The 25,422-nt window shown below is 59.4% G+C and overlaps 2 protein-coding genes across 12 annotated transcripts in view; one reads left to right on the forward strand and one right to left on the reverse strand.

Annotated features, from left to right (window-relative positions):
- Positions 1-13,826, reverse strand: part of NSD3 (nuclear receptor binding SET domain protein 3) — a 49,804-nt gene extending 35,978 nt beyond the window's left edge. For 5 of the 11 annotated variants that reach the window (XM_068156737.1, XM_068156734.1, XM_068156730.1 and 2 more), the window contains exons 1-3: positions 13,765-13,826; positions 13,197-13,324; positions 1,452-2,092 (exon numbers count right to left, since the gene is read on the reverse strand). In XM_068156737.1, the coding sequence (XP_068012838.1) occupies positions 1,452-2,092; positions 13,197-13,293 (738 nt within the window). In that variant the 5' untranslated portion in view covers positions 13,294-13,324; positions 13,765-13,826. Of the gene's footprint in view, positions 1-1,451; positions 2,165-10,339; positions 10,677-13,196; positions 13,325-13,612; positions 13,697-13,764 lie in introns of those variants that run through there. The other 6 variants (XM_068156739.1, XM_068156736.1, XM_068156731.1 and 3 more) reach the window with 4 other exon arrangements.
- A 184-nt stretch (positions 13,827-14,010) lies between these two features.
- On the forward strand, positions 14,011-20,924 carry LETM2 (leucine zipper and EF-hand containing transmembrane protein 2). Its single transcript, XM_068156744.1, has 11 exons — positions 14,011-14,127; positions 14,276-14,440; positions 14,786-15,242; positions 15,717-15,860; positions 16,176-16,310; positions 16,927-17,130; positions 17,277-17,396; positions 18,076-18,186; positions 18,324-18,410; positions 18,989-19,063; positions 19,653-20,924. Exons 2-11 carry the CDS (start codon positions 14,403-14,405, stop codon positions 19,695-19,697), a joined length of 1,416 nt encoding a protein of 471 aa, XP_068012845.1. The 5' UTR covers positions 14,011-14,127; positions 14,276-14,402; the 3' UTR covers positions 19,698-20,924.
- The last annotated feature ends 4,498 nt before the right edge of the window (positions 20,925-25,422 follow it).

Raw genomic sequence — 25,422 nt, forward strand, 5'->3', positions numbered from 1 at the left:
ACAGGAACTGGAACAGACAGCAGTGCTGAATTTCCCCCAAGGTTTGCTGAGTCAGCTGGGACTTCCACTTTGCCTCCTGGGTTAGAACACCACCTTCAGCTGGCTTCCACAACCCCCCTCAGCTCCTGGAGCTGGCACATTGTCACCATGCTTACAGTATCTCTCTAGAGTCCATTACAAGTTGGGAGTGCTGAAGGCTCCCAGGACCCTCCCTCCCCACCTGGCACCACGTGGAGGCAGAGCCACCAAAGAAGAGAAGCACAGAATTGTTTGGCTTGGAAGAGGTCCTTCAGATGGAGTCCAACTCTGGACCCAGCACTGCCAGGGCACCACTAGACCCTGGCCCTCAGCACCACATCTCCACAGCTCTGAAACCCCTCCAGGGATGGAGATTCCACCACTGCCCTGGGCAGCCTGGGCCAGGCCTGGACAACCCTTTTGGGGAAGAAATTGCTCCTTGTGTCCAACTCAAACCTCCCCTGGCACAACTCGAGCTTTTAGGAAGGTCTCTGCTTTTGGCCCAAGCTCCACCTTTGCCACTGTCCAAAGGGCAGCACTCTGAGCAGGCTAAACCACCAAATAATCCCAAAATAGATTAGATCCCAGAATCCCATCATGGTAGGGTTGGAAGGGACCTCTGGAGATCAGCCAGTCCAAGCCCCCAGCTCAAGCAGGGCACCCACAGCAGCTTGCCCAGAATCACAATGGCATGGGGGGGTTGGAAGCTCTCCAGAGAAGGTGACTCCACCACCTCTCTGAGCAGCCTGCTCCAGGCCTCCAGCACCATCAGAGTGGTGAGGAAGATCTCAGAGTGGTGGCAGAAGTTTGCAGAGGGGCCTGATCTGCTGTCCTTCCAGAAAGCCCCCAAAGCAGAGCAGTTAGATGAGTAGGAAACTCATCTTCTGACTGCATGAAGCACAGGAGGCAACTCCATTCCTGGCCTTCTGGGCAGACAATGTGGGGTTCAAAGGCTCATTGCCACACAGCCTTTTAACCAAAGCCTTGGTGTGGTCCTGGCAACACAGCTCCCAGCAAGCCAACAGGGGTGGCTGTGGCCAGGGCAGGGTTGGCCTCTTCTCCTGGGCAACCAGTGACAGAACAAGAGGACACAGTCTAAAGCTGTGCCAGGGGAGGTTTAGGCTGGAGGTGAGAAAGAAACACTTCCCAGCAAGAGAGATTGGCCCTTGGGATGTGCTGCCCAGGGAGGTGGTGGAGTCCCCATCCCTGGAGGGCCTGGATGAGGCCCTTGGTGCCACGGTTCAGCTGATCGGTGCTGGGCTGGGCTCGATGATCTCTGAGGTCTTTTCCAACCTGGTGAGCTCTGTATTCTGTAACAGGGAGCACCTGGGAGGGAAGCAAAGCCTCCTGGTGCAGCAGGGAGGGCAGGGGAGGAACGCCAGCAGCAGCAGCAGCTCCTCTCCGGGCGGCTGGGCCGGTTTGTCCCCACTTACGCTCTGCTCCTCCGGCTCCAGCTTGGGCAGCTTGTGCGCCCTGCGCTGCTCGGCGCGGGAGGGGTCGTGCTTGCCGCTCTTCTTCCGCTTCTCCTTCCTGCCCTCGTGCTTGGCCTTGGCGCACTGGCTGGCCTGCACCTCGTGCAGCAGGTCCCCGCAGAGGGAGGACTCGAACAGTTCCCTGCCGTTCTGGATGGTTTTGGTTATCTTGAGCTTGATCTCCGGGGAGCCGGTCTTCTTTGGGATGGGCGGGTGGGGCGGGGCGGGCGGCGGCTGCGGGGGGGAAGGCCGCTCCGGGCCCTCGTGCGGCCGGGCGCCGCCCGAGCCCTCCACGTGGTAGTACTCCGGGGGGCCGAAGGTGCGGCCCGCCCCGAAGCCGTTGGCGGAGCCGTTGGGGTACTGGGCGTAGGCCTGGTACTTGGCCTGGGGCTCGTAGGCGCCGATGGCGGGCGGGTAGCCGTTGGCGATGGGGGGCAGCTCCTCGGGCGTGGGGTAGGGGAAGCCTGGCTGCAGGGCGGCCTCGTAGGGCGCCCGGCCGCCATCCTCGGCGATGTCGCCGCTGCCGTCAAAGGCATCCTCCTGGCGGATGTTGGCCGAGTCAATGAGTTGAGGTGGTTGCTGAATTGTGTTTCCCATGATCCCTTGCATGAAAGAGAAAGAGAAATCCATTGTTCTGCTCCAGCATCCTTAGCTTTCCCTTTTTCTCATAGGGCCTACAGGCAGGGGGGAAGGGAAAGGAGAAGTCAGTCAGGAAGGTAAGAATTAAGGACATTAAACTCTTGAGAAACAGAAAACCCAACCCAAGAGAGCTCTGGATTTCCCCTCTCCCCTCAGCAGCCACCCTGGGGGCTGCCATGACTCCATTTTGACAGGGGGCTATTCACCCTCTGCTGCAGCACAGCCTTTCCCCCTTTCTTCTTTCCAGGGACACTCAAAGGAATGTTACCAGCGCTACAGGTGCTCCAGACCCACCAACTCCAGTGCTACAAAGCCAGCAGAGTGGAGCTACAACTCCAACCACTGCCTGCAGCCTTCCCAGCTTAGCTCTAGGAAGCATTCCTCTAACATGAAGCAGAGAGAGTGACCCTGGAGCACGCAGAAGATCCCAACTCCTCTCGCCACTACAGTCACTGCAAACTCAACCAGCCACCAAGGCCACAGCAAGACCACTCGAAACAAGGGAGAAACCTCCTCTCCTCCCCTCACAGCTCCACAATCCAAGAGAGATGAGCAGCCCTTTGGCCTTTTCTGCACGCAGTGGCTCGGCCATTCCGGCTCAGCTGCTGGGAAAACCTGTTCATGCTGTACACAGCCTCAGACGGAGCTTCCCAAACTCCTCCCAGAGGAGAGGTTGCACCCCCCTGGCTCCCAGCAGCTGAGTGCTGAGCCTGATGCAGTTGAGGATGCCCCTGCTTACTGCAGAGGGGGTTGGACCTTTGGAGGTCCATTCCAACACAGACCAGTCTATGATTACTTAGAATAAACCAAGCCAGGTTGGAAGAGACCTTCAAGATCATCATGTCCAACCCATCAACCAATCCAACCCACCCAAACAGCTAACCCATGGCACCAAGCACCCCATCAAGTCTCCTCCTGAACACCTCCAACACCTCCTTACTCTCCTCACTCCCTGTCCCCCACTCTATTTTCATGTGAAACGCTTTGGGCTTCAACACTGAGTGGTTCTGAGGGAATGAGAAGCAGCCTCAGTGTCAAAAGCTGAGGTTAGCCAGAGAATTAAGAGTACAGCTTGGGGAAGCTGTCACACACACCCATTTTCCACTCCAGACTGAAACAATAAATGCAGCCTAAATCCAAGTTAGATTCCCAGAACTCAACTCCTGGCTCCCTGAGAGCTTTTGCTTCACCTAACCAATGGCAGCAACCAGAAGAAATATCCCAGGGAACTACAGTTCAGGTAAGAAACTCCTTTGCTCCCAGGCAAGGTCAGCTTAGCCCTTCCAAAGCAAACAGAGCTCTGTGTTGTTGATCCCCTCTCTGTGCAGGCACACAGGAGGGTTGCTGTGCCCTCCTGGTCGGGGTTTGGAACGACATTAACACATCCCACAGCTGCTTTTCAGAGTCCTGCCCAGGTGGAATTCTCCCCCCCCCCAGCACAGCACAGCACAATACCTTAGCTCAAGAGTCTGCAGAACACTACCCAACACTCCCCTGCTCTCAGCCTGCAAAGGAAACTGAGAACTCAGAAGCATGAAAAGGAGGAGCTGCAGCAGAACTTTGCTGCTTTGTGTGGACCTCACAGCCTGCCCACGTCTCTGCTTGCAGTCATCTTCAGTGGCCACAGCAATCGGCCAGGGGCACACCTGTCACTGTAAGGAGTCCAGAGCAGGGCCATGAGGATGAGCAGAGGGCTGGAGCACCTCTCCTGTGAAGGCAGACTGAGAGAGTTGAGGCTGTTCAGTCTGGAGAAGAGAAGTCCCCAAGAAGACCTCACTGTGGCCTTCCAGTACCTGAAGGGGGCTCCAAGGAAGCTGGGGAGGTTTGTCAGCCCAGGCTGGATGTGGCTCTGAGCAACCTCATCCAGTGTGAGGTGTCCCTGCCCAGGGCAGGGGGGTTGGAACTAGATGATCCTTGAGGACCCTTCCAACCCTGACAAATCTCTGGTTCTATGACCCAGGGAAGAGGGCAGCAGAACAAAGCTGCCCAGCAACATTCACTCATCGCAGCAGCTTCTACCTCTTGTGCCTGCAAACACCATCCCCTGTCTCAAACAGTGGCCTGCAGAGCAGCCACCAAACCCACACACAGTGCTGCTGTCCAGGGGACAGCACAGCCCTCAGGGACTTTTTAGGGTGTCAGGGGGTGACAGGACTGGGGCAAATGGAAAAAACAACCTAGAAATGGGGAGATTCAGATTGGATGTGAGGAAGAAGCTCTTCCCCAGCAGGGAGGGGAGAGCCTGGCACAGGCTGCCCAGGGAGGTGGTGGAAGCCTCCTGCCTGGAGGTGTTTGCAGCCAGGCTGGAGGTGGCTGTGAGCAACCTGCTGTGGTGTGAGGTGTCCCTGCCCATGGCAGGGGGTTGGGACTGGCTGAGCCTTGAGGTCCCTTCCAACCCTGACAGCTCTGTGGTTCTATGACAGCAGGGCCCGGGGGACAGCAGGGGACAGCAGGTGGAGCAGGCAGGGTTGCAGATCAAGGTCAAAACAGAACCACCACCACCACCCATTCTAGGAAGAGGAAGTGGGACCTTCTGTACTGTTTACCAACTAATTGTTACTTAGTGTCTGCCAAGCTGGAAAGCCACCAACACATTTCTCAGGCCGCTAAGACCATGCCCCCCCCAGGCTGCTGCCGGGACCAGAACCAGGCTCAATCTGTGTCTCCTGAGCACTTACAAACCCCACCCAACAACCCAACTCAGCCGGAGAAGCTGCAACACCTTCTCACTCCCCTGGCACAGCCACTGCTGGATGGGCACAGTCAAAGCAGGGGCAGCTGAAGACATTTCAGCCTTGCTCTCCCAGGCTTTTATTGCTGCTGGTTCCTCTGAACAGTAATTAAATCACTTTTCTCCCCCCCCCTCCTTTTACCCCAACACTCTGCAACTAAGATCTTTTCCTACTGCACTGCTGACTTTCAGTCTCTTCTTAAGAGAGCTTCCACATCTGAAGCAGCTGGGAGAGAAAACAAAGTGTTTAGTGCAGCATGCCATGGGGAGGCCAGGCCCAGGCCTGCCTGTGCTGCACCCCTCTGCAGCCTCCCTTGTCCAGCAGTGGGTGCCCAGCTGCCACAGGCACCAGCTGAGGAGGGGTTTGTTGTGAGATGAAGGTTGTGGATTAACAAACTTCCAAACATGAGCCTTGCACTGCATTTAGGAGCTAGCAGTAAAAGAAAGCCAGTGTTGATTTATTGTGTTGAATTCATTCCTTTCTGGAGCTCCTCTGGGGAAAACAGAGCCTGCTGTGAGCCTGGGCTCCAGCCAGGACAGTTTGTGACCTGCCTCATGACCCTCCCCTACCAGCAGCAGAAGAAAGGGTTATTGCTTCACTGAGCTGCTCCTCTCAACAGCCTTAAAGCACAAGAGCTTGCCCTCCTCCCACAGAGCTTGCATCACAGAGAGCTTCTTCCTTCCGAGTTCTTAGCTGGCAGCAGGGTTAACACACCCAGGCTTTCCCACCCTTCCTCCCTCCCAACACTCTGCATCGCTGCCTGTGGTTCTCATCCTACCCAGGGAGGCAGCCTCGGGGCTGTCCCAGGGGGAGCTGCCAGCCCTGGAGACACAAAACACAACAAAGCAGCAGTGCTGGAGCTGCAGAAACCTCAGGGTTTAAACCCAAGGAGGGATCTGCTCTGGCCAAGCCACCCCCAGGCCCTAATGCAAAGCTGAGATATCAGTGCCCAGCTCCAGAGCTGCCCCATCCTTTCCCAGCAGAGGCTCACCACACGTGAGGAGGATCTTCAGTGCCTATTTCAGACCAAATCCTTCTGACCACAGCAGCAATCACTCTCTCAAATTACAGGATCAGCCTCCTGCAAGCTGGAGAATTTAGCTTCCAAACATGACCCACCACAGGTACTGCACCACAGGACACTGCATCTCCACCAAAGGCTGAGGAAACAACTGAATGGTGTCAGGGTTCCTAGGGGATGGAGACTTCAGCACAGCTTGGAAACAACTTAACAGCAGGAGCACCTTCAAACTACAGCTGAGTTTCCCTATGAGAGAGGAAGAGTTTGTCCTCCCAGCCCATGCTGTCCTCCTCCTTTCCCACAGCTGCAGCAGGACCTTCAGAGTGAGCAGGGAGAGAGGAATGTTTGCAGACTCCACACATGGACACTGCCTGAGTAAACATTTTCACGTGGCCCATGGGAGAGTCACAACGCAAAGTATCAGAGGCAAAAGCAAATGAAATAGAAACAAGCAGCAGAAGTTAAGGTTGGGTCAAGGCAGCAGAGCTCTTGCAGGGCTCTTTCTTACACCAGCACCAAGTTTCTTTCACTTCCCATCCCCAGCTCTGCAGCTTGGCTGAGCACAACTCGTTAAAAACAAAACCTGTGACACCTTCAAGAGTGCCTGGCCAGGCCTGGGCAGGTCTCTGGGCTCACATCTGTCACCCCCAACTGCACTGACCTCAAGCCATTCCCATGTGAGTCTCTCTCAGCTTCACCCTTAGCAAGCAAGATGCTGAGGAAGCTGTCCAGCGCTGCTTTCATGCTGCAGGAGAGCAGCAGGTGACCCCTCAGCCTGTCAGCTCTGACTGATGCCAATCCCACCTGACCAAAGCTGCTGCTCCTCCCCAGGAGGGTTGCACAAAACACAGCACCACAGCAGGGCTCACACAAACAGGCCTCTGTCATGCCCTGTGCTACTGCTCAAGCAGGAGGAGCTCAGAAACCTGAGAGAGGACACTGGGACTGCACAGCAAGAGCCCCCAGCACTGCTCCTCACCAACAGGAGCCCCAGCACAAGGAGGAAGGACACCCCCAAAGCCTGCTGGCCACAACTCAGACGTGGGCTGTGCCTCACTGAGGCAGCCAGAAGGCAGCACAGAAGGATGAGGCTGTCCCTGCCTGACCAAGACACAGAGAAGGGATCTGAGCCCTTCCTGCCCACTGCCAGCACCCTGCTGAGGCCAGCACTGGCTTCATCACCCCGGGGCTGGCTGTCCCCACAGCACTGAGCTGACACAAAAGGGAGCACCCTGCTTCCACAGACCCTCTCTGAATGAACTGCAGCCTTCTCTGCTGAGAGCCAGGCCAGGGGCAGCCCTGCCCCAAGCAGCTGGGTGAGCTCTTGGTAGAGGTGAGGCATCTGCTGTCAGAACAGAAACTGTCTGCTGGCTGAGCTGAGAAAGCAACAGTTTGAGTCAGGCTGACGTGCTCAGAGAACAGTGCCACTGCCCCCTCACCCTGAGCTGGGCTTTCCATCCACAGCCTTGAAAGCAGAAGCCCCAGGCCAGCTCTGTGCACACAGGACAACCCAGCTCCTGCTCACACAGACCTGAGCCACAGAGGCTCAAGGGTCTGCTCATGAACTGCACCACTTCCAGGATCTGAAGGGGGCTACAGGAGAGCTGGGGAGGGACTTTTTGAAGGGCTTGTAGTGACAGGAGGAGAGGCAATAGAGGGGAGATTGAGTCTGGAGAGGAGGAAGACATTCCTGACAGTGAGGCTGGGGAGACACTGGCACAGGCTGCCCAGGGAGGCTGTGGCTGCCTCCTGCCTGGAGGTGTTCAGGGCCAGGCTGGATGAGGCCTTGAGCAGCCTGGGCTGGTGGGAGGTGTCCCTGCCCATGGCAGGGGGCTGGAACTGGATGATCCTGAAGGTCCTTTCCAACCCAACCCATGCTGTGACTCTATGACCTGAGCCAGCACACAGCCATCTCCTGTGCTGTCTCATTCCAGCAGTGCCTGCATCCAACCTGTGGCTGGGACTGGCCTCCTCTAGCCTCCAGTGCAGGCAGCAGTGGTTCAACACAGCTGCCCACTGCCCTGTGTGCTCCACAAACAGCTCTCTACCCAGGACTGGTAGAGCCTGGGGGGGGGGTGGTTAAGTGATGCAACCAACTTCTGTTATGTTTTCATCCCTGCTCTCCAAACCCTAAGCATGGGACTGTGTGAAAGGCTCCACGTGGCTCCTGCTGCAGCCCAGCACACACACACCTGCCACTGGCAGCTACCTAAGGTTGTTCCACAGCCCTGCCAAAACCACTTGGAGGGCCACCCTGACCAACCACAGCAGCATCCTGTGGAGCTCCAAGCCTAGGAGCTGCAGGCAGCAGCAATCTTACCGATCCCTGCACTCACTATCTGCTGTCTCTTGGGCCTGGTTTGGATCCCCACAAAGTTTTGTCTGCACAGGTTAGGGCAAAGCCAAGCTGCTCTGCAGCTGCACACAGATGCACCAGCAGCAGAACTGCAGCTTGTGGGGTTTCTCCTGGCTTCAGCTGGGGCAGGCAGCCTCCCCTGGCAGACACAAAGGCTGAATCAGAGCTCCTTGACAAACTCTGCAAAGCTTTGTGGCGAGGCTGACACTTCCCTGGGCACCCTGCTCAAGGTGGTTTGGTTTGTCGGTTGGTTTTCCCCCCCGGTGCCAATAGAAACAGTCACATCTGTGCCACCACTTTGATAAGGCCACTTTTAATGGCTTTGCATTGGTGGCAGGGCAAGAAACTACTGCACCGGCAGCCAAGAAAGTGCTGGGCATTAAAGAGAGAAAAGGGCTTTGTCCTGAGAATGGGCTGAGAGCAATAACCACTTAGAGCCTCAGGATTCAAACAAGAACCGTGGACAAAAAGAAAGCTCTTTTGTTCTGCAGGGAAAGCCAGGGGCCGACGGCCACGGGGAGCCCGGAGGCTGATCCCCGGCAGCACCAAACGCCCTAGGAGCGGTGACATGCATTCACACGTCCAAAAGCAGTGTCAGGACTGCAACATGTCCCATGTGAATCACCTCGGACTCAGGCGAGCCTGCTGGCCGCAGCCGTGTGAAAAGAAAACCTGCAGTCTGGGATCACCAGCCTCTGCTTTGCCCCCCCAGCCTCTGCTTTGCCCCCCAGCCTCTGCTTTGCTCCCCCAGCCTCTGCTGTGCCCCCCCAGCCTCTGCTTTGCTCCCCAGCCTCTGCTTTGCTCCCCCAGCCTCTGCTGTGCCCCCCCAGCCTCTGCTGTGCCCCCCCAGCCTCTGCTTTGCTCCCCAGCCTCTGCTTTGCCCCCCCAGCCTCTGCTGTGCCCCCCCAGCCTCTGCTGTGCCCCCCCAGCCTCTGCTTTGCTCCCCAGCCTCTGCTTTGCTCCCCCAGCCTCTGCTGTGCCCCCCCAGCCTCTGCTGTGCCCCCCCAGCCTCTGCTTTGCCCCCCAGCCTCTGCTTTGCCCCCCAGCCTCTGCTTTGCCCCCCCAGCCTCTGCTTTGCCCCCCCAGCCTCTGCTGTGCCCCCCCAGCCTCTGCTGTGCCCCCCCAGCCTCTGCTGTGCCCCCCCAGCCTCTGCAGGCTCACGCTAGAGCAAAACCTTCTCAAGCAGTTCACCACAACAAACATTTCTGTCACTTGCAGCTCAGTCTCAAGGAGTTCCAACGAGCCACCGGAGCCCTTTCTTTCACCCTGACTTTAGGTCACTTTAGGCTGCCTTTGGGTGGCTGGGTTCCTATGGATCTGTGTTACCACCAGGATCAGTGTTCAACCACACACTGAAAAATCTGAAACCTGGATGCCAATTGCTGAGGGGACTGGCAGTCAAAAGGAAGCAAAGCCAGGCTCAGAACGAACAATGCAACATCACCGCCAAAAAAAAAAGACCCCAAACAAACCCAAACAAACACTCCAAGAAACAACAAATCCTTCACTTGTACTGCGGGGCTGGGAGCACACAAGGAAAGCCTTTTCCCCGAGCTGACAAGCACGCAGCTGTGGCACACGGACGCTCTGCACCGTGCAGGGAGCGCGGGCCAGGCTCCAGCCCCAAGTTTCTGCCCACCGGAAGGTTTGGGGCTGGCCGACACCAGCTCAGCTCGCCGGGCCCCTCTGAACCCGGCCTCTCCTCACTGCCTGCCGCGGGCGCGCCGCGGGGCAAAGGGAGGCGGTGGGCGCCGCCGCCCGCCCCACAGGCGGCCCCTGGGACAAGCCAGCGGGTCCCGCCGCGCGGCCCCGAGCGCTGCCCGGCCCGGCCCGGCCCCCCGCGGCCCGGCCCCGCGCCTCACCGGGACAGCGAGCCGCCGCCGCGCCGCCCGGTCCGGCCCTGCCCGGCCTCCGGGGTCGGCTCGGGACGGCTCGGGGCCCGCCGCCCCCACCGCTTCCCGCCCTCCCTCGGCGGGGGTGGCCCCGGGGGCCGATCCGCCGCAGCGCCGGCAGCAAACATGGCGTCCTCGGCCCCTTTAAGCCCTGGCGGGCCGGTGCCGCCGCGAACGCCCCCGCCGGCGCGGCCGCCCGCTGCCCTCACCTTCAGTCTGTTCCATTCTAACTGCCCCCGCCGCGTCCGCCCAGCCCAGCGGAGACAAAGGCCGGCGGCGGGGGCGGCGGCGGCGGGGCCTCCCCGCCTCTTCCCGCAGCAGCAACAGCAGCGGCAACAGCGAGCAGGCCGCGACGGAGCCCCGGCCTCGATTTCCGCGCCCCCGCCGCTAGCTCCGGGCTCCGCCCCGCGGGGAGGCCTCCCGCCCGCCTCCCCCACCACCGCCGCCCAGCTCCCGCGGCCGGTGCGGCCAAGGGGAGGCGCTCGGCGGGAGCGCGGGCGACCGCTGGCGGCGGGGGAAGGCGGCGCTCCGTGCCGCTCTGCCCGGCTCCCGGCTCCGCTGGCGCGTCCTGCGCTCCACCCCCCCCGCCGCCACGCACCGCGCAGGAGCGCGCGCGCACGCGCCGCCACCGCCCCCTCCGCGGCCTCCCATTGGCTGCGTGCGCCGCAGGGCACGATGGGAGCTGTAGTCCGGAGGGGAGGCGGCGCGGTTGGGCTGGGCTGGGCTGGGCTGGGCTGGGCGAGAATCGAATCGAGTCAGAGTAGAATCTGCGCCGAACCTTTTGGAATCATTGAGTCCAACCATTCTCTTAACTCTGCCAAGGCTGGGGCTTGACCATGACACTCAGCACCTCATCTCTGTGGCTTTGAAACCCCACCAGGGATGGGGATTCAGCCACCTTCCTGGGCAGCCTGTGCCAGTGGTTGAGAACCCTTCCAGTGAAGAGTTTTCATCCAATGTCCAACCTAAACATCTCCTGGTGTAGCTCAAGAGCATTTTCTCTCACCCTGACACTTCTTACTAAGAAGACACTGACTCCCACCTGGCTCCAACCTCCTTGCAAGAAGTTGCAGAGAGCCAGGTCGTGTCCCCTGCCTCCTTTTCTCCAGGCTGAACAAGGCCAGCTCCCTCTGCTGCACCTCACAGGACCTGTTCTCCAGACCCATCAGCCAGCGTTGGTGACAACACTCTGCCTGGGAAATGATGCACTGAGGGTTTGCAGCTGACCCCCCCTCCTCCACTGCCCTCAAGGGGTTCTTGTATGGGAGGAAATGCACAATAAACTCCTCCTGCAGCAACAACATTGATGAGGGAGGGGGAGAAAACACAGGGAAATGGCAAACGAGAAAAGTGACAGAGAACAAAGAGAACATGAGACTGAAAGAGAGGATCACAGAATCGTGGAATGGGTTGGGATCTTCAAAGATCATCCAGTCCAATCCCCTTGCAGACTCCAGCTCTGGGAGATCATCTCCAGTGAGAAACTGCAGCTCCACTGGGAACAGAGCCCAGCATTCCTGAGCGCCACACGCTGAGAGCTTTCAGGCAAAGGGAAACAATACTCCAGGCTCTCCCTGAGGAATGCTCCCCTCTGAACACAGCAGGCTAATTGCTTCCAGCAGCTCTGCCCCAGCAGAACGGCTCAGAGCTGACTGACTGCTCTGGCCCCACCCTCTGTGTCCCTAACGAGGGGCTGGCATTGCTCGTGGGGCTCTAACAGCAGCACAGACTCAGGGCTGCCTGGCAGGGCTTTCACCAGGCAGTGCCACAGAAGGGCTCTCACCCCTCACTGCTTGAGGGAATCTCAAGGCCCAGCACCTAATGCAGCAGGGAAACAGCCACCTCCCTGTTTCCTCTGCACCAGGAGTGTCTAGTCCTCCTTCAGGCAAGAAGCACTCCTGAAGAGATGATCTAAATATGTTCCCAGTTCTGAACACCAGAGAAACTAAAGGAATGCCTCCAACAGACTGCATCACCCTAGGAGCTCTCTCAGAAATCCACATGGAAACATCTCTGAGGAGACAAACTCAGCACCTCCAAGCTGCTGGCACACCAGCACAGTGACACAGATCTCCCATTTCTGCATGGGCACCTTCCTGAGAGGGCTTTAGAGGAGGGACTTTGTGCTTGCCTGCTCCTCTGGTTTAATTTCCTATTGTCACTTTCCAAAGCAAGAGCCTCTCCCCGGGGGGAAACCCGACAAAACAAACCCCTCCTCTTCCCCCCGGGGCGGGGAGGTCCTTCAGCAGAACCAGCTCTGGCAGAACAAAGCCCACAGGAACGAAGTTGTACTATTCCATGGGCTGCATTAACAAGGCAGAGATGATTTTGACAGTGAAAAGTTCTTTGGGTTAAGGGTGGGGGAGGGTTTGTCCAGCATGTAAAGGGCTCTGAGATCATGGGGAACGTGCTTTCCACCCAGGAAAGCAGCACCAAGCTGGCAGGCCTCCTGAGTCTCCTGTACCACCTCCTACCCATCCTCCCTACTTTCATTTCCCACTTGTAAGCAATGGTTCATCTGTTCTGTGAAACTGCCAAAGGGTTCCAAACCTTCTTCATTGTGGGCAGCAAATAGTTTTTCCCCCCACCAGCCCCTCCAACACAGAAGACATTTTGAGAGGCTGAGTCTCCTGTCACCTTCCAAGAACAGTTCTGCAGCTGCCTGCATGTCTCATCAGATCCACAGACCTGCAGCAGCTGTCTCAAACACGTCTGGGCTTGAGGCTTCCTCCTGACACCTCATTGCATGCAAAGCTCTCCTCAGGTGGTAACACACACACACACACAAGCCAACTCTCCTCTTATACACCCTGGCACGCACACACAGCTGCTCAGGTAGTGTCCTGCTCTTTATAGAGCTACAACCTGCAATCACTTAAACCAAAGCACAATTTTGTTACACACACAACAGAGAAAATCAAAGGAGACTCTCAGCCTTGTGCTTAGCCACTGGGGGCTGCTGGACTACCTTTCTGCTTTTGGAAACCCCATAAATGCACCAGCAAACATCTGATGTGGCTGAAACAACGTCAGCATGCAAGTGAATTGCTGAATGAGCTCTCCTACCTTTGCCTAGGACTCGAGCCAAGGCTTCAGGGGCTGCAGCAGGCAGGCAGAGCAGAGCCAGGGTGTCCCTTCCAGCCTGGAGCCCACGTCCGGACATGGTTCCTGGTTTCTCTCCTGCTCTCCAGGTGCTACATAAACAACAAGGAAAAGGCGCTGGGGAAGAGGCACTGCCGGCGGCGCTGCTCCAGCCTGGCTGCAGGGGCAGGAGCACAGCCCCCCGTCACACCCCCCCCCCACGGGGAGAGTGCTGGGGCAGCCTGCAGCAAAACTAATGGGAAGTAATATAAAGAGTGGGGGAAAGGAGGGGGCCCAAAGCCCTGGCAGCAGGCCAGGGAGGAGGCTGGGGAAGAAACCCTGCGCGGACCCCACCTCAGGCCTGCTCTCAGGCTGCACTGCAGGCCCGCCACCGGCCTCACCTCAAGCCCCACCTCAGGCCCCATGGCAGGCTCCGCCTCAGGCCCCAGCAGAAGCCTCACCCCAGGCCCCAGGGCAGCCCCAGGCCCTGCCCCCGTAGCAGCCGCGGGGCTCCCACCTCCCCAGGCCGGCCCCGGCCGCGTCCCCTCCTCACCCTCCCTGACGTCACGCGCGGCCCCACCGCCTCGCCATGGCGTCACGCACCGGCCCGTGACGTCAACCTTCGAGCCCCGCCCTCTCGCACGTCGCCGCCGTCGCCCTCGCAGCCAATGAGAGGCCCATCCTGAGGGCACCCCGGGTCAAGCTCCGCCCCAGCCTGCTGCCATTGGGTGGTCTCTGGCAGGGCTGCAGTCTTGCTTTGTGATTGGCTGCCGCCGAAGGGGGCTGTGAGGCAGAGGGCACCATAGAGAGCGGCTGGCTGGGCTAGAGCGCCGCGGGCAGGGCGCGATGGGAGGGCCTGGGAGGACCGGGACCGCCGGGCCTGTGGCCGAGCCCCTCACGGGGAGCGGGGCCGCTGGTGAGCGGGGCTGGGGGGAACTAGGAGCGGACCTGGGTAGGGGAGCGGCGGGGCTGGGGCGGCTGGGAAGAAGCGGAGGGGAGGTCGGGGCGCCGGGGCCAGCCCCGGTCGAGCCGTCGCGCCGCCCCCGCTCACGTTTCCCTCGCAGCCACGGCAGCCCGACGGTGATGTGCCAGAGCTCCGGCGGGGCCGGGCCCGCACTCCCTGGCCACTCCCCGGCGATGAAGGTCCCTCCGGTGGCCACGGCTGGGCAGAGCCGGTGACTCCGCGGCACCATGGCCCTCAGCACGCTGCTCGCCGCAGCCCGGTGGAGGTAAGGCGGCGGCGGGGCTGGGGGGGGCTGTCACCGGCGCTCTGTGCCGCAGCAGTTCTGCTGTGCCCTGTGCTGGGGGGCGGATAGGCTGGGGACAGCCACAGTGACGGGAGCAGGGAGGCTCCCCGGCTTAGTCACTCTTCCCGTAGCGGTTTGTTCAGTGACTGGGGGTGTTCGGCGCTGGCCGGAGGTGTCCCTGCTGAGTGCAGGGGGGGTTGGACAAGATGCCCTTTGAAGGGACCCTTCCAAGCTGTGAATCTGTGGATTAATCTATCTCTAAGAAGGTGAATTTGTGTGTCTGGCTTTAGCCACGGTGCACTGACACTTGCTGAACTCCCTCTCCAGTTTCAGAGGCTCCCACCTCCTGGCACACTCCAGCTCTCCGTACTCCCCAGCAGTTGCTTTTGTCCAGCTGGTGGATTTTCATTTAACCCAAACCCGTGGAAGAGACTCTGAACACCAGCCAGCACTGCTCTGCTCACGTCTGGGCTCCAGCCCCCCTCACCCACCAGCTCAAGCTGTCAGAACGTTTCACACCTCCACCAGCTTGCACCAGGAGCTCCGGGGAGAACCTCCACCCCAGCCCAGCGCTCTGCCCCGGGGTGCCAAGCCTGCTCCAGCGCCCTCCAAACAGGTCACAGGTGCTCCTGTGGGGAAGAAGTCATTAAGGCACAAGCTTGTGGATGAGCTGAAGCATTATTACAATGGGTTCCACTTGCTGTGGATTGACACAAAGGTGGCTGCCAGGATGGTGTGGAGGCTGTTGCATGGTCAGGTCCTCACGAGGAGGGAGAGGCGAAGGGTAAGTGCTGGACATATTTTGCTCTCTGCAACTCCCTGAGAGGAGGCTGCAGTGGGGTGGGGGTTGGGCTCTCCTTCTTGGGATCAGGTGATAGGAGAGGAAATAGCCTGGGATTGTGCCAGGGGAGGCTTAGGTTGGAGAGGAGGAAAAACTTCTTTGCTGCGAGAGTGGTCAGGGACTGGTGGAGGCTGCCCAGGGAGGTGGTGGAGTCCCCATCCCTGGAGGGGTTCCAGCAAGCTGTGGCCATGGCCCTTGGGGCTGTGGTTTAGTGTCCATGGTGGTGTTGGGTTGATGTTGGACTGGATGACCTTAGAGGGCTTCTCCAACCCAAGCAGTTCCATGATTCTAAGCTGCTGTGTTGAGAGGCTTGCTGGAGTGAGTCCAAGTTATCAGCTCAGCTGCCACACTTCCTTGGGACACTTGGTTTTGATCTCAGGTTGAACAATTCTTCCTGCTGTGCTCTCCTCCCTGCAGCTCCTGAGAACCAGTGCAGACCTCTTCAGGCTGGTTCCCTTCCTGGTGTTTGTCATTGTCCCCTTCATGGAATTTCTGCTGCCTGTCTTCCTGAAACTCTTCCCTGAGATGCTGCCCTCCACCTTTGAGACGGAGTCAAAAAAGGTTGGTGGCCTTCCTGATGGAGCAGGCTGTGTGCTGCAGCTTGGGAGAACGTCTGTGCAGCTGCCTGGAGAGCTGCTGTGTCCTGCCTGCCTTGCTGGGTCAGGCTTGCCACGCTGATTCCTGTGCAGGACAGCAGGGGCTGAGGGTTGTGCTGTGTTCAGCAGGCAGTGGGGACATGCCCAGCACTGTCAAGCTCTACAGGAGCCAAAGCCCTACTTGCTTTCAGTACTGAAGTCTTATCTAGCTCTTGCCCAGCATCTTTCCTTCTGATTTTCAAGGGGGATTTCTAATTGTCCTTTTGTTTCCCAAATGAAGGAAGAAAAACAGAGAAAGAAGTTAAATGCAAAGCTGGAGCTGGCAAAGTTCCTGCGGGAGACCATCGCAGAGATGGCCAAAAGGAACAAAGCAGACACAGGCCAGGGAAAGCAGTTCTCCTCTTATGTGCACCAGGTGAAAGGAGCTGTGCTGGGGGTGGAAGCTGCTTTGGGCAGAGCATATGGGACTTGTGCAGAGGCAAGGGTTGGAGGGGACCTCTGGAGAGCGTTGAGTCCAACCCCCCTGCCAGAGCAGGGGCACCCAGGGCAGGTTGCACAGGATGCATCCAGGTGGCTCTTGAAAGTCTCCAGAGGAGACTCCACAACCTCTCTGTGCAGCCTGCTCCAGGGCTCCAGCACCCTCACAGCAAGTCATTTTCTCCTCATGTTGAGGCAGAACTCCCTGGGTTCCAGTTTGTGTCCATTGCCCCTTGTCCTGTCACAGGACACCACTGAGAAGAGCCTGGCCCCTGCTTCCTGACACTCCTTCAGGTTTTTGTGACTGTTGAGCAGGATCCCCCTCCCCTCCCCTCTGGTCTGAGCGGGATCCCCCTCCCCTCCCCTCTGGTCTGAGCGGGATCCCCCTCCCCTCTGGTCTGAGCAGGATCCATCACTTTGCCCTTTCCACCCTGTCATCCTATTTCCACTGGAGAATGAGTGCCAGGGTGAGCACCAGGAGAGCTCTGCCCTTGGAGGGGAAGGGGCGCTGCCTCCAGCCTCGGCTGATGGCTCTGCTGCCTCTGCTGTCTCAGATCCGTCACAGCGGCCACCGGCCCAGCACCCAGGAGATCGTGAGCTTCTCCAAGCTCTTTGAGGATGAGCTGACCCTGGAGCACCTGGAGAGGCCCCAGCTGGTGGCTCTCTGCAGGCTGCTCGAGCTGCAGCCCATTGGCACCAACAATCTGCTCCGCTTCCAGCTCCTGCTGCGCCTCAGAACCATCAAGGCAGACGATGAAGTAAGTCTCAAGCAGCCGGGGAGGGCACCCAGCTCTGCCCTCTGAGTCACTGCCTGCTTCATGTAAGGGCTGGGTCACTGCCCACACCCTCTGCTCTAGTGGGAGGTGTCCTCTGTGTCTGGTCAGGACAGTTCTTGCCCTTGCAGATGATTGCCAAGGAGGGGGTCGGCGGCCTGAGCGTGGCTGAGCTGCAGGGCGCCTGCAGAGCCAGGGGCATGCGGTCTCTGGGCCTCTCTGAGGAGCAGCTGAAGGAGCAGCTCGGGCAGGTGAGTACCCTCTGCTCAGGGCTTGCTTGAGAGGGTCCTCCCAGGACAGTGTGGTGGGCTCAGAGCAGCCCCAGTGCCACTGAGAGCTGCTGCAGGTGTGTCTGGATGGATCCTTTGCTTGCAGAGCTGAGCTGTAAGGCATGGAGTGGCTGCAGTGTCTGAGACTGAAGAGAAACCCAAGCAGCACCAGGGGGAAGATGATGCTATAGGCTTCTAAAGGAGCCAAGGCCTACAGTAGAGCCCATACTTGTCCTTCAGAATTATAGAGCTGTTTGGGTTGGAAAAGGCCTCTAAGGGCAGAGTCCAACATCAACCCAACCCCTGGCCCCAAGTGCCATCTCCACACCTCTCCTGAACACCTCCAGGGATGGGGACTCCATCCCCTCCCTGGGCAGCCTCTTCCAAACCCTGTCCACTCTTGCAGCAAAGAAATGTTTCCTTATCTCCAGCCTGACCTCCCCCTTGGCCTGTCCCTAGACACCCTCAGGAAAAGTCTCTCTGCAGCCTTCCTGCAGGCTCCCTTCAGCTGTTGGCAGGCAGCTCTAAGGTCCCCCTGGAGTCTTCTCTTCTCCAGGCTGAACACCCCCTCAGCCTGTGCTCCCAGCAGAGCTGCTCCAGCCCTTGGATCACCTTTGTGGAGCTCCTCTGGGAATAACTTCTCCTTGCTTTGTGCCACCAGTGGCTGGATCTGCACCTGAGAGAGAATGTTCCTCCTTCTCTGCTCCTGCTCTCCCGGGCCTTGTACTTAACAGAGGTGAAGCCCCAGTCTGTTCCTGCTCCACACAGCAAGGTGAGCTGCCTGAAGAGAGCTTTCAGGTTAATGGTTTAACCATTAGCACAGGAGGAAAATGAAGCACTGTGGCAGGAGCCTTGGTCCTCCAAGTGGGCTGGGGCTAGAGCTGTGCTCAGCTGCTTGCTCTTCTCTAGGCAGGTGAGGCTGCTGGGGTGATGACATCTGTCCTGGAAGGTCAGGAGAGCCTGGTGGACCCTGCCCCTACTCTTCAGGGAAGAAAGGTTAGAAAACTCAGTCTGCAGCAGCAAAATGGGGGGGGTGGGAAGAGCCCTTTCCAAAGCCAGGCCAACCCCAGGTGTGACACCTGCACAGCAGCTCTCCACTGTCAGCCTGGTTTTGCCTGAGAGCCTCAGAGCTGTGAGCTAGGAGCCCGTGAGCAGGCAGCTGCTGTGGCACAGCTTGTCCTGCAAGCAGCTGGTTATTGATCCTGGCTTCCAGCAGAGCCACAAGCTGCTCAGCTACCCAGGACTCAATCCCTGTCCTGGGAGCTGAGAGCAGTTGGAGCTGCCTCTTTCACTTGTGGAGAACTCCAGCACAAAAGGAGGTGAAATCCCTCAAGTGGGAAAGGCACAGCAGGTGCTTCCCAGCACAGGGCTGAGGAGAATTCCTTAGCTTAGCCCAGCCTGAAGGGAAGCAGAATGTTGTGTCAGCTGCTGCCAATGGCTGCAGATAGCTGTTGAATTGCAGGGGGGCAGTGGGGGGCAGCAGCCCTGCTCAGAGAGGAGGCACTGGGCAGGCTCTAGGCAGAGCTGTGCTTCCTGAGAGAGTTCTCTGACTTCAGGCTGCTTTTTCCTTAAAGAATGAAGAATTTGTGTCTCAGCTCCCAGAGAAGCCCCCAGCCTCAGAAGTGGCAGTGAAGCCTCCCCCACGAGAGGTGAGCAGTGCAGAGCCCTCAGGCTCTCCACAGGAGCAGGTTCTGCACCCAGCTTGCAAGGCAGACTGGGGGGGATTGGTGCTGGCAGGTGTTGGGAACATGAAGCTCAAGGAGCAGCTCTGGAGGAGCTGTGGGTGAGGACTGCCTTGAAGGCTGTTAAATGCAAGAGTCCCAGCTGGGAGTGAGCACTGCAAGCTGGGGAGGGAAGCAGAGCCCTGGGCAGTCACCAGGAAGTCCTTTCCTTGGGCTTTTTCTTCATCATCAGCTCTGGAGCAGCAGGGCAGAGCAGCTTTGTTAGGACCTGTAGAGCTCCTGCCAGAGGGGCTGGGCCCTTCTTGGGCTCATTTGCTTTCTCTCAGTATTTGATTGCAGTTCAGCTGCTCTGCTGCACACCTGGGAGGGCCACTTCAGGCAGCTTTGGGAGTCCAGGCTGACTTCAGCAGCAGGAGAATGCTCCCTTCCCCTCAGGAGCCCTGTCCTGAGTCAGCTGTTCCTCCCCAGAGCAGCTTCCCCTGGGGAGTGTGTTCTGAATTTCCAGAATCATTTGCATTGCTTCTGCCTGAAACCTGCAACTGCCTCTCCCTCCTAGACTCCAAGGGAAGCATCTCAGAGCAGCAAGGCCAATGGAGCTTAGCCTGAAGCCAGCAAGGACTGCCTAAGGCCAGGAGAGAAGAGCTTCACCTCTGCACCTCCTTGGAGGGGAGGATTGGTTTTCCAGGAGGCTGTGTCACAGCAAAAGGTGTCAGGAGCCCTCAGGGGGCACTTCTGTCTGTGCCAGGCCATGCCACAGCTGCCTGGGTGGTACCAGCATCTTCTTTTGTACTGGATCCCCTCCCCCTCTGTTTTAACTTGTGCTGTAGTTGGTGTCTGTGCTGTTCCTGACCAGCTCTTTGTGCTCCTAAACCTTACCCGTGGCAGCTTGTCATTCTCCTCAAGGCCAGGGTGCAGGACAGGCCCAGGGAGAGCCCAGTAAAGCCTGTTCTGCAGTTTGAAGTCCTCTGCAGGACATGCCCAGGGCTGCCTCCTTGTCCTGCTGCTGCAGCTCTGCAAGCTCCTGCTCCTGGCCAGTGTGGTTTAACCAGTAACTAATGGCAGAGCAGCCCCTGCTCACCAGGGCCCAGGAGAGAGAGGCCCAGCCCTCTGCTCGGTGGTGGGGCTGAGCTCAGCTCCTAGGAGGACTTCAGAACCTGCTGGAGAAGAGCAGAGCAGGGGAGAGGACAGCTGCCAGTGCCTGAGTGTTGGCTTCCAGCAGTGGGACCTGCAGCAGGTGCCAGCCCCTGGCAGGGCAGGCAGAGTCTGGCAGCTGTGGGAGCCCACTGCATGGTGGTGTGAGCTCCATGAGGATGTCCCAGCAGGAGCTGGGGCCCCACACCTGCTGGCTCAGTCCAGTGTACGACCTGGTGAGGCTTGATCAGGCTCAGACCTGCCAGCAAGAGCCCTCAGACCTCTCCTCCTGTACTGCACTGGTGACTGCCTGGGGTAGGCTGTAGGGTGCTCCAGGGCTGGGCTTAGCAGTTGTTAATACTTCACTCTGTCAGTGTTCAGAAGTGACTCCCAGGCTGGGGTTGACATGTCTCTATTTATACTGACTGGAAACTTCAAGGTAGACTTGGTGCTAAACACAATGAACTGACTTTCCTAGGGGTCAGGCAGCCTTTAGAGCAACCTGGCTTAAAACAAAAGGCAATCCTCTCCAGGTCAGATGTTCTCAGCCCTTCACACACACAGGGGCTCAGGCTGGCACAGAAGTGGTTCTGTGTCCTCAGTCCCCTCCTCCTGCCCCTGCCTCCTCTCAGCCCTGAATCTCTGCGTGGCAGGGAATGGGAACAAGTGACATGGAAATAAAATAACCTTTTGCTCAGGTGTCTCTCCTCTCTCTCTCTCTGGAACCTGGCTGAGAGGCTGCTGGAGGCCTTTGCTCTGCTGCTGAGGCAGAAAAGCCTTTAGGTACTTGGCTGGGAGGGGCCTGGCCTCTGCTGCACTCAAACAGAGCTGGCACCTGCCACCTGCAGAGCCCACCTCTGGAAATGCATCTCAGCCCCTGAAGAGCCAAGGCCAAACAGTCAGTGCAGGTTTCACTGCTGCTCAGCACAGAGGTCTTTGAGTGCAGCCAAGGAATGTGAGCAATGTCTCTGTTGTGGCTGCAGTCTGTGGGCAGTGAGGTGGAATTCCTCAGCTGAGGTAAGTGGGGAAAGTTTCCCTGTTCTGAAGCACAAGCTGGGGATGCAGAGCCAAGTGTGTCACAGCAAGAAGGTCACAGGCAGCAGGAAAGCCTCTGGAGCAGGGGAATGAGCTCAGGTTTCTTGAGGTGCAATGGAGAAGAGCAGCAGGGAGATGAGCTGCAGGAAGCTGTTGCTGTGGGGACTGAGGTAGCTCCAGCCAAGCCACACAGCCAGGAGCTTCGTGGCCCTGCAGGCTGGGTGAGCCTTCACAAGAAGGAGAAAAGCAGAGGCCAGAACCAGGGGGTCACAGCCACAGCTGGGGGGCTGGGGACCTCCCTGGCTTGGCCTGCAGGTGGTGGAGGGGAACTGCAGCCAGGACCTGCCTGATGGGTGGATGGATAAACAGCTGGGGGGGTGGGTGAGTGGGTGGATAGCTGGCCTAGCTCATGCTAATGCAACCCAAGGACATCAATCCCTGTCCCCCGCCAGCAGACACACACAGCAATCCCATTACTATCGATGGTCCTGCCCCAGCCCCCTGTTCCCTGCCAGCAGTCAATACTTCACAGCTCCCTTCCCAGGGGAGGTGTTCGACTACTCCAAGGTGAAGTAATTACTCACCAGTCCAATACAGCTCGGTTGCTGCTTCCTCCAGCCGCTGCGGGGTCTGCTCGGCCACCCACCCGCTGCCCACCAGGCGTGGGGCCGGCGGACGGCCGCCAAGCCATGGCCACTGCCGCTTGGCGCCACCAGAGGGCAGCACTGCCCAGCGCCCGCTCCGGGACGCCCCCACTGGGCTTGTTTGGGACCCCCCAATGGGCTTGTGTGGGAGCCCCCAATGGGCAAGTGTTGGACACCCCGAACGGGCTTGTTTGGGAGCCCCCAACGGGCTTGTGTGAGACCCCTCCAATGGGCTTGCGTGGGACCCCCCCAACGGGCTTGTTTGGAACCCCCCAAATGGGCTTGCGCGGGAAACCCAAATGGGCTTGTTTGGGAGCCCCCAACGGGCTTGTTTGTGACCCCCCCCAACGGGCTTGTGTGGGACCCCCCCCCAATGGGCTTGTTTAGGACCCCCCCAATGGGCTTGTTTGGGAGCCCCCCCGATGGGCTAGTTTGGGACCCCCCCCCAACGGGCTTGTTTGGGAGCCCCCCGCCCCCAAATGGGCCTGTTTGGAACCCCCCAAAATGCCTCTCAGCGCTTTGCTCGCCCAGCTCTATCCCTGCAGCTGCTTCTGGGCTGCCTCGCAGGGCTGGCAGCCTCTGGATGCCCTCCAGAACCAGGCAGAAAACTGCAACCCCCCCTTAAAAACCAGACACAAAACCCCACAGGTCCTCTGCACCCCCTCAGCACGTTCCCAAGCCTTGGCGCTGCCCGATGCTCACCCTAGGCACCTTCTGGGGACCTCTTTAAACCTCAGGCACCTCCCTGCAACCCTCTTACCCCCCAGGCACACCTCTGGGACCCCCTTAACCCCCCAGGCACTTCCCTGGAGCCTCCTTACCTCGTAGGTACCTCCCTAGAACCCCCTTACCCCCGAGGCACCCCCTTACCCCGCAGGCACACCTCTGGGACCCCCTTACCCCCCAGGCACAAGGAGGGAGGTGTCAGCGGTTTTGCTCTGTGACCCCCCGGGGTGAGGGGAGGAAACCAGCCCGGCAGAGCCCCATAAATCAGGGGGGTTCTGCTCTGCAGCCCGGGGCCGATGAAGCACTGCAGAGCTCCAGGGCCGTGTGTGCTTTGGCGCGGGGAGAGCTTTTCCAGCCCCAGCAGTGCCAAACTCCTTCCAGCCCTCCCCTCGGCTCCTCCACCTCCCTTATCCCCCCCCTGCAGGCATCCCTGGCTCGGGTCTCATGGCACCCACGTGTGCCACCCTGCTGGCAGCGATGCCAAGCCGGCGTGGGGGCAGACCCTGCCCTCTGGCTGGGGGGGCTCTGCCGGAGGCTGCTCGGGAAGCCCTCCCGCGGCAGGGGCAGCCCTGCCCTTGCGGCAGCCTCGGCCCCGGAGCGCTGCTGGGGGAAGCTGCAGAGCTCAGCACTTTCGGAGCAGATGAATATTCCGAGGGAGCACAGCCGCCGGTTTCGTGAGGCCCAGGCACAACAAAGGCTGAGATTTATGGCTCCTGCGCTGCAGCTCTGCCTTCCCGGCAGCCTCTGCCTCTGCTGCAGCCCCGCAGCAAAGCAGGGCTCAGGGCTGACACCGGCTGCAGGGAGCTGAGAGCGAGGAGGCTGCGGATGTCCCCCCCGGAGGTGTTCAAGGCCAGGCTGGGCTGGTGGGAGGTGTCCCTGCCCCTGGCAGGGGCTTGGAACTGGATGAGCTTTAAGGTCCTGTCCATCCCAAACCAATTTATGACGCAGGGGCAGCACCTCACTGCCTCCAGGCAGCCTCCTGCTGTCCTCCTTGGAGTGAGAGGCACAAAACTGATCCGGGGTTCAAGGTGTGGCCTCAGCAGTGCCCAGCCCGGGGGCACCACCACTGCCCTGCTCCTGCTGGCCACACCTTTGCAGCTAATGGTTACCAGGAGCTGCAGGCAGCCCTCTGCTGACTACACAGCCCCCAAAAGCAGGGAAGCTCTGGGGGGAGCTGTGTGCCCCCCGGCTTGCCTCTGCCACAGCTGCACACATCTGGCTCCATCTCTGCTCAGCTGTGGGTGGCCAGGGCAGGGAGGGGAGCTGGAGCCAGACCCCTGGGGTCCTGCTGCCCTGCAGTGATGCTGCCCCTGGGGCTGGGTGGGACACAGGGTGGAGGAGCTGTGACTGGGGGGTGGGGGGGTGTTTAGGGGGGGTCGTTCCCCACATGTCTGCTGAGCTGAGCGGCAGGATCTGGCCGTGGGACCCCACAGCAAGGTGGAATTGCAGAGAAGGTTCCCTGCCATGGCTGGCAGCAGGACAGAGCCCAGCTCAGCCCTCAACAGAGCAGCCAGGTCCTGGGCCCTGGCCAAGAGATTGTCCTGGTCCTGCACAGCCAGAGGGCTTTAAAAGGAGAGAAAGAGGAGGGAGAGGAGAGGAGAGGAAGAGACAAAGGATGCTGAGAGCCAGACATGGGCTGAGTGCCACCAATGCCCAGCACCCCCCAGCCACCCACTCAGGGGCATCTCACCAGATCCTCTGCTGTTCTGGGGTCATTTTCCAGGGGACCCCATCCCACTCACCTCCTGAGTTCAGCTGCAGGAGGGCACAGTGCCAGGAGGGGCTGCTGGCACCTCCTAAGCAGGCACCCAGCAGTGCTGAGTGGTGGAGAGGGCTTTGGTCCAGCACAGCCCTGAGCAGGGCTTGCCAGGGTGTCCTGTGATGAGCTCCTGAAGCCTTGTCCTGGGCTTGCTGCCTGCACTTGAGGTGGATGCTTGCAGGTCCTGCTCTGCTCAGGGGCCACCCCTGTGCTGGCTGAGAGGGAAGGATGCCAGCACCAGCTTTGGGGCATCCCCATCTCCTGGAGCTGTACTGGGAAGAGTAGAGAGGGACCAAACCTGCTCCAGGGTCAGCATCCAGGCAGCTCCATCCCTGCAGATCTCCAGGGCTCTGGCTGGGTAGAATCATGGAATTGTTTGGGCTGGGAAAGCCCTTTGAGAGCATCCAATCCAACATCAACCCAACCCCACCACAGCCACCAAACCACGGCCCCAAGTGCCATGGCCACAGGCTCCTTGAGCACCTCCAGGGATGGGGACTCCAGCACCTCCCTGGGCAGCCTGTGCCCATCCCTGACCCTCCACTGAGGCATCCTGCACCCCACAGGCCCCCAGGCTGCTCGTGGGTCTGGACAGGGGTCCCAGGTGGTAACTCACCTTGGGAGGGGGGCAAGGGGCTGGCAGCTCCTTTCCTGAGCACTGAAATGGTTAAGGAGAAGCAGCTGCAGCATCAGGCCCTCAGTGGCCCTTCTAAAAGCATCTGCTGGTTGCTGCTTCCCTGTGTAAATTAAATCGATCAGCTGCTCCCTGCCCGCCCCTCCCTCCTCTCCCTCCCCTCCCTCCTAAATTAAGTAGAGCTTTTAATCAAGTGATTTATGGTGAATTCACAGGCCTGGATTAAACTCACAGCTCAGGCAGCCAGCAGCAGGGGGGTGCAGGGCTGGGGGGGTGCTCCATAAATCAGCTTCCCCCTGGCACTGCCTTGGCAAGGCAATGGGGGGGGGGGGAGGGCTGGAGCTCCTGCCTGCACCCTCAGGTGCTGCTGCTCCCCAACCTTTGGGGGGGTGTACCA

The sequence above is a fragment of the Melanerpes formicivorus genome, unplaced genomic scaffold, assembly GCF_026170545.1.
Source record: "Melanerpes formicivorus ecotype bairdi unplaced genomic scaffold, bMelFor1.0.p_v2 SCAF_34, whole genome shotgun sequence".
Classification (NCBI taxonomy): domain Eukaryota; kingdom Metazoa; phylum Chordata; class Aves; order Piciformes; family Picidae; genus Melanerpes; species Melanerpes formicivorus.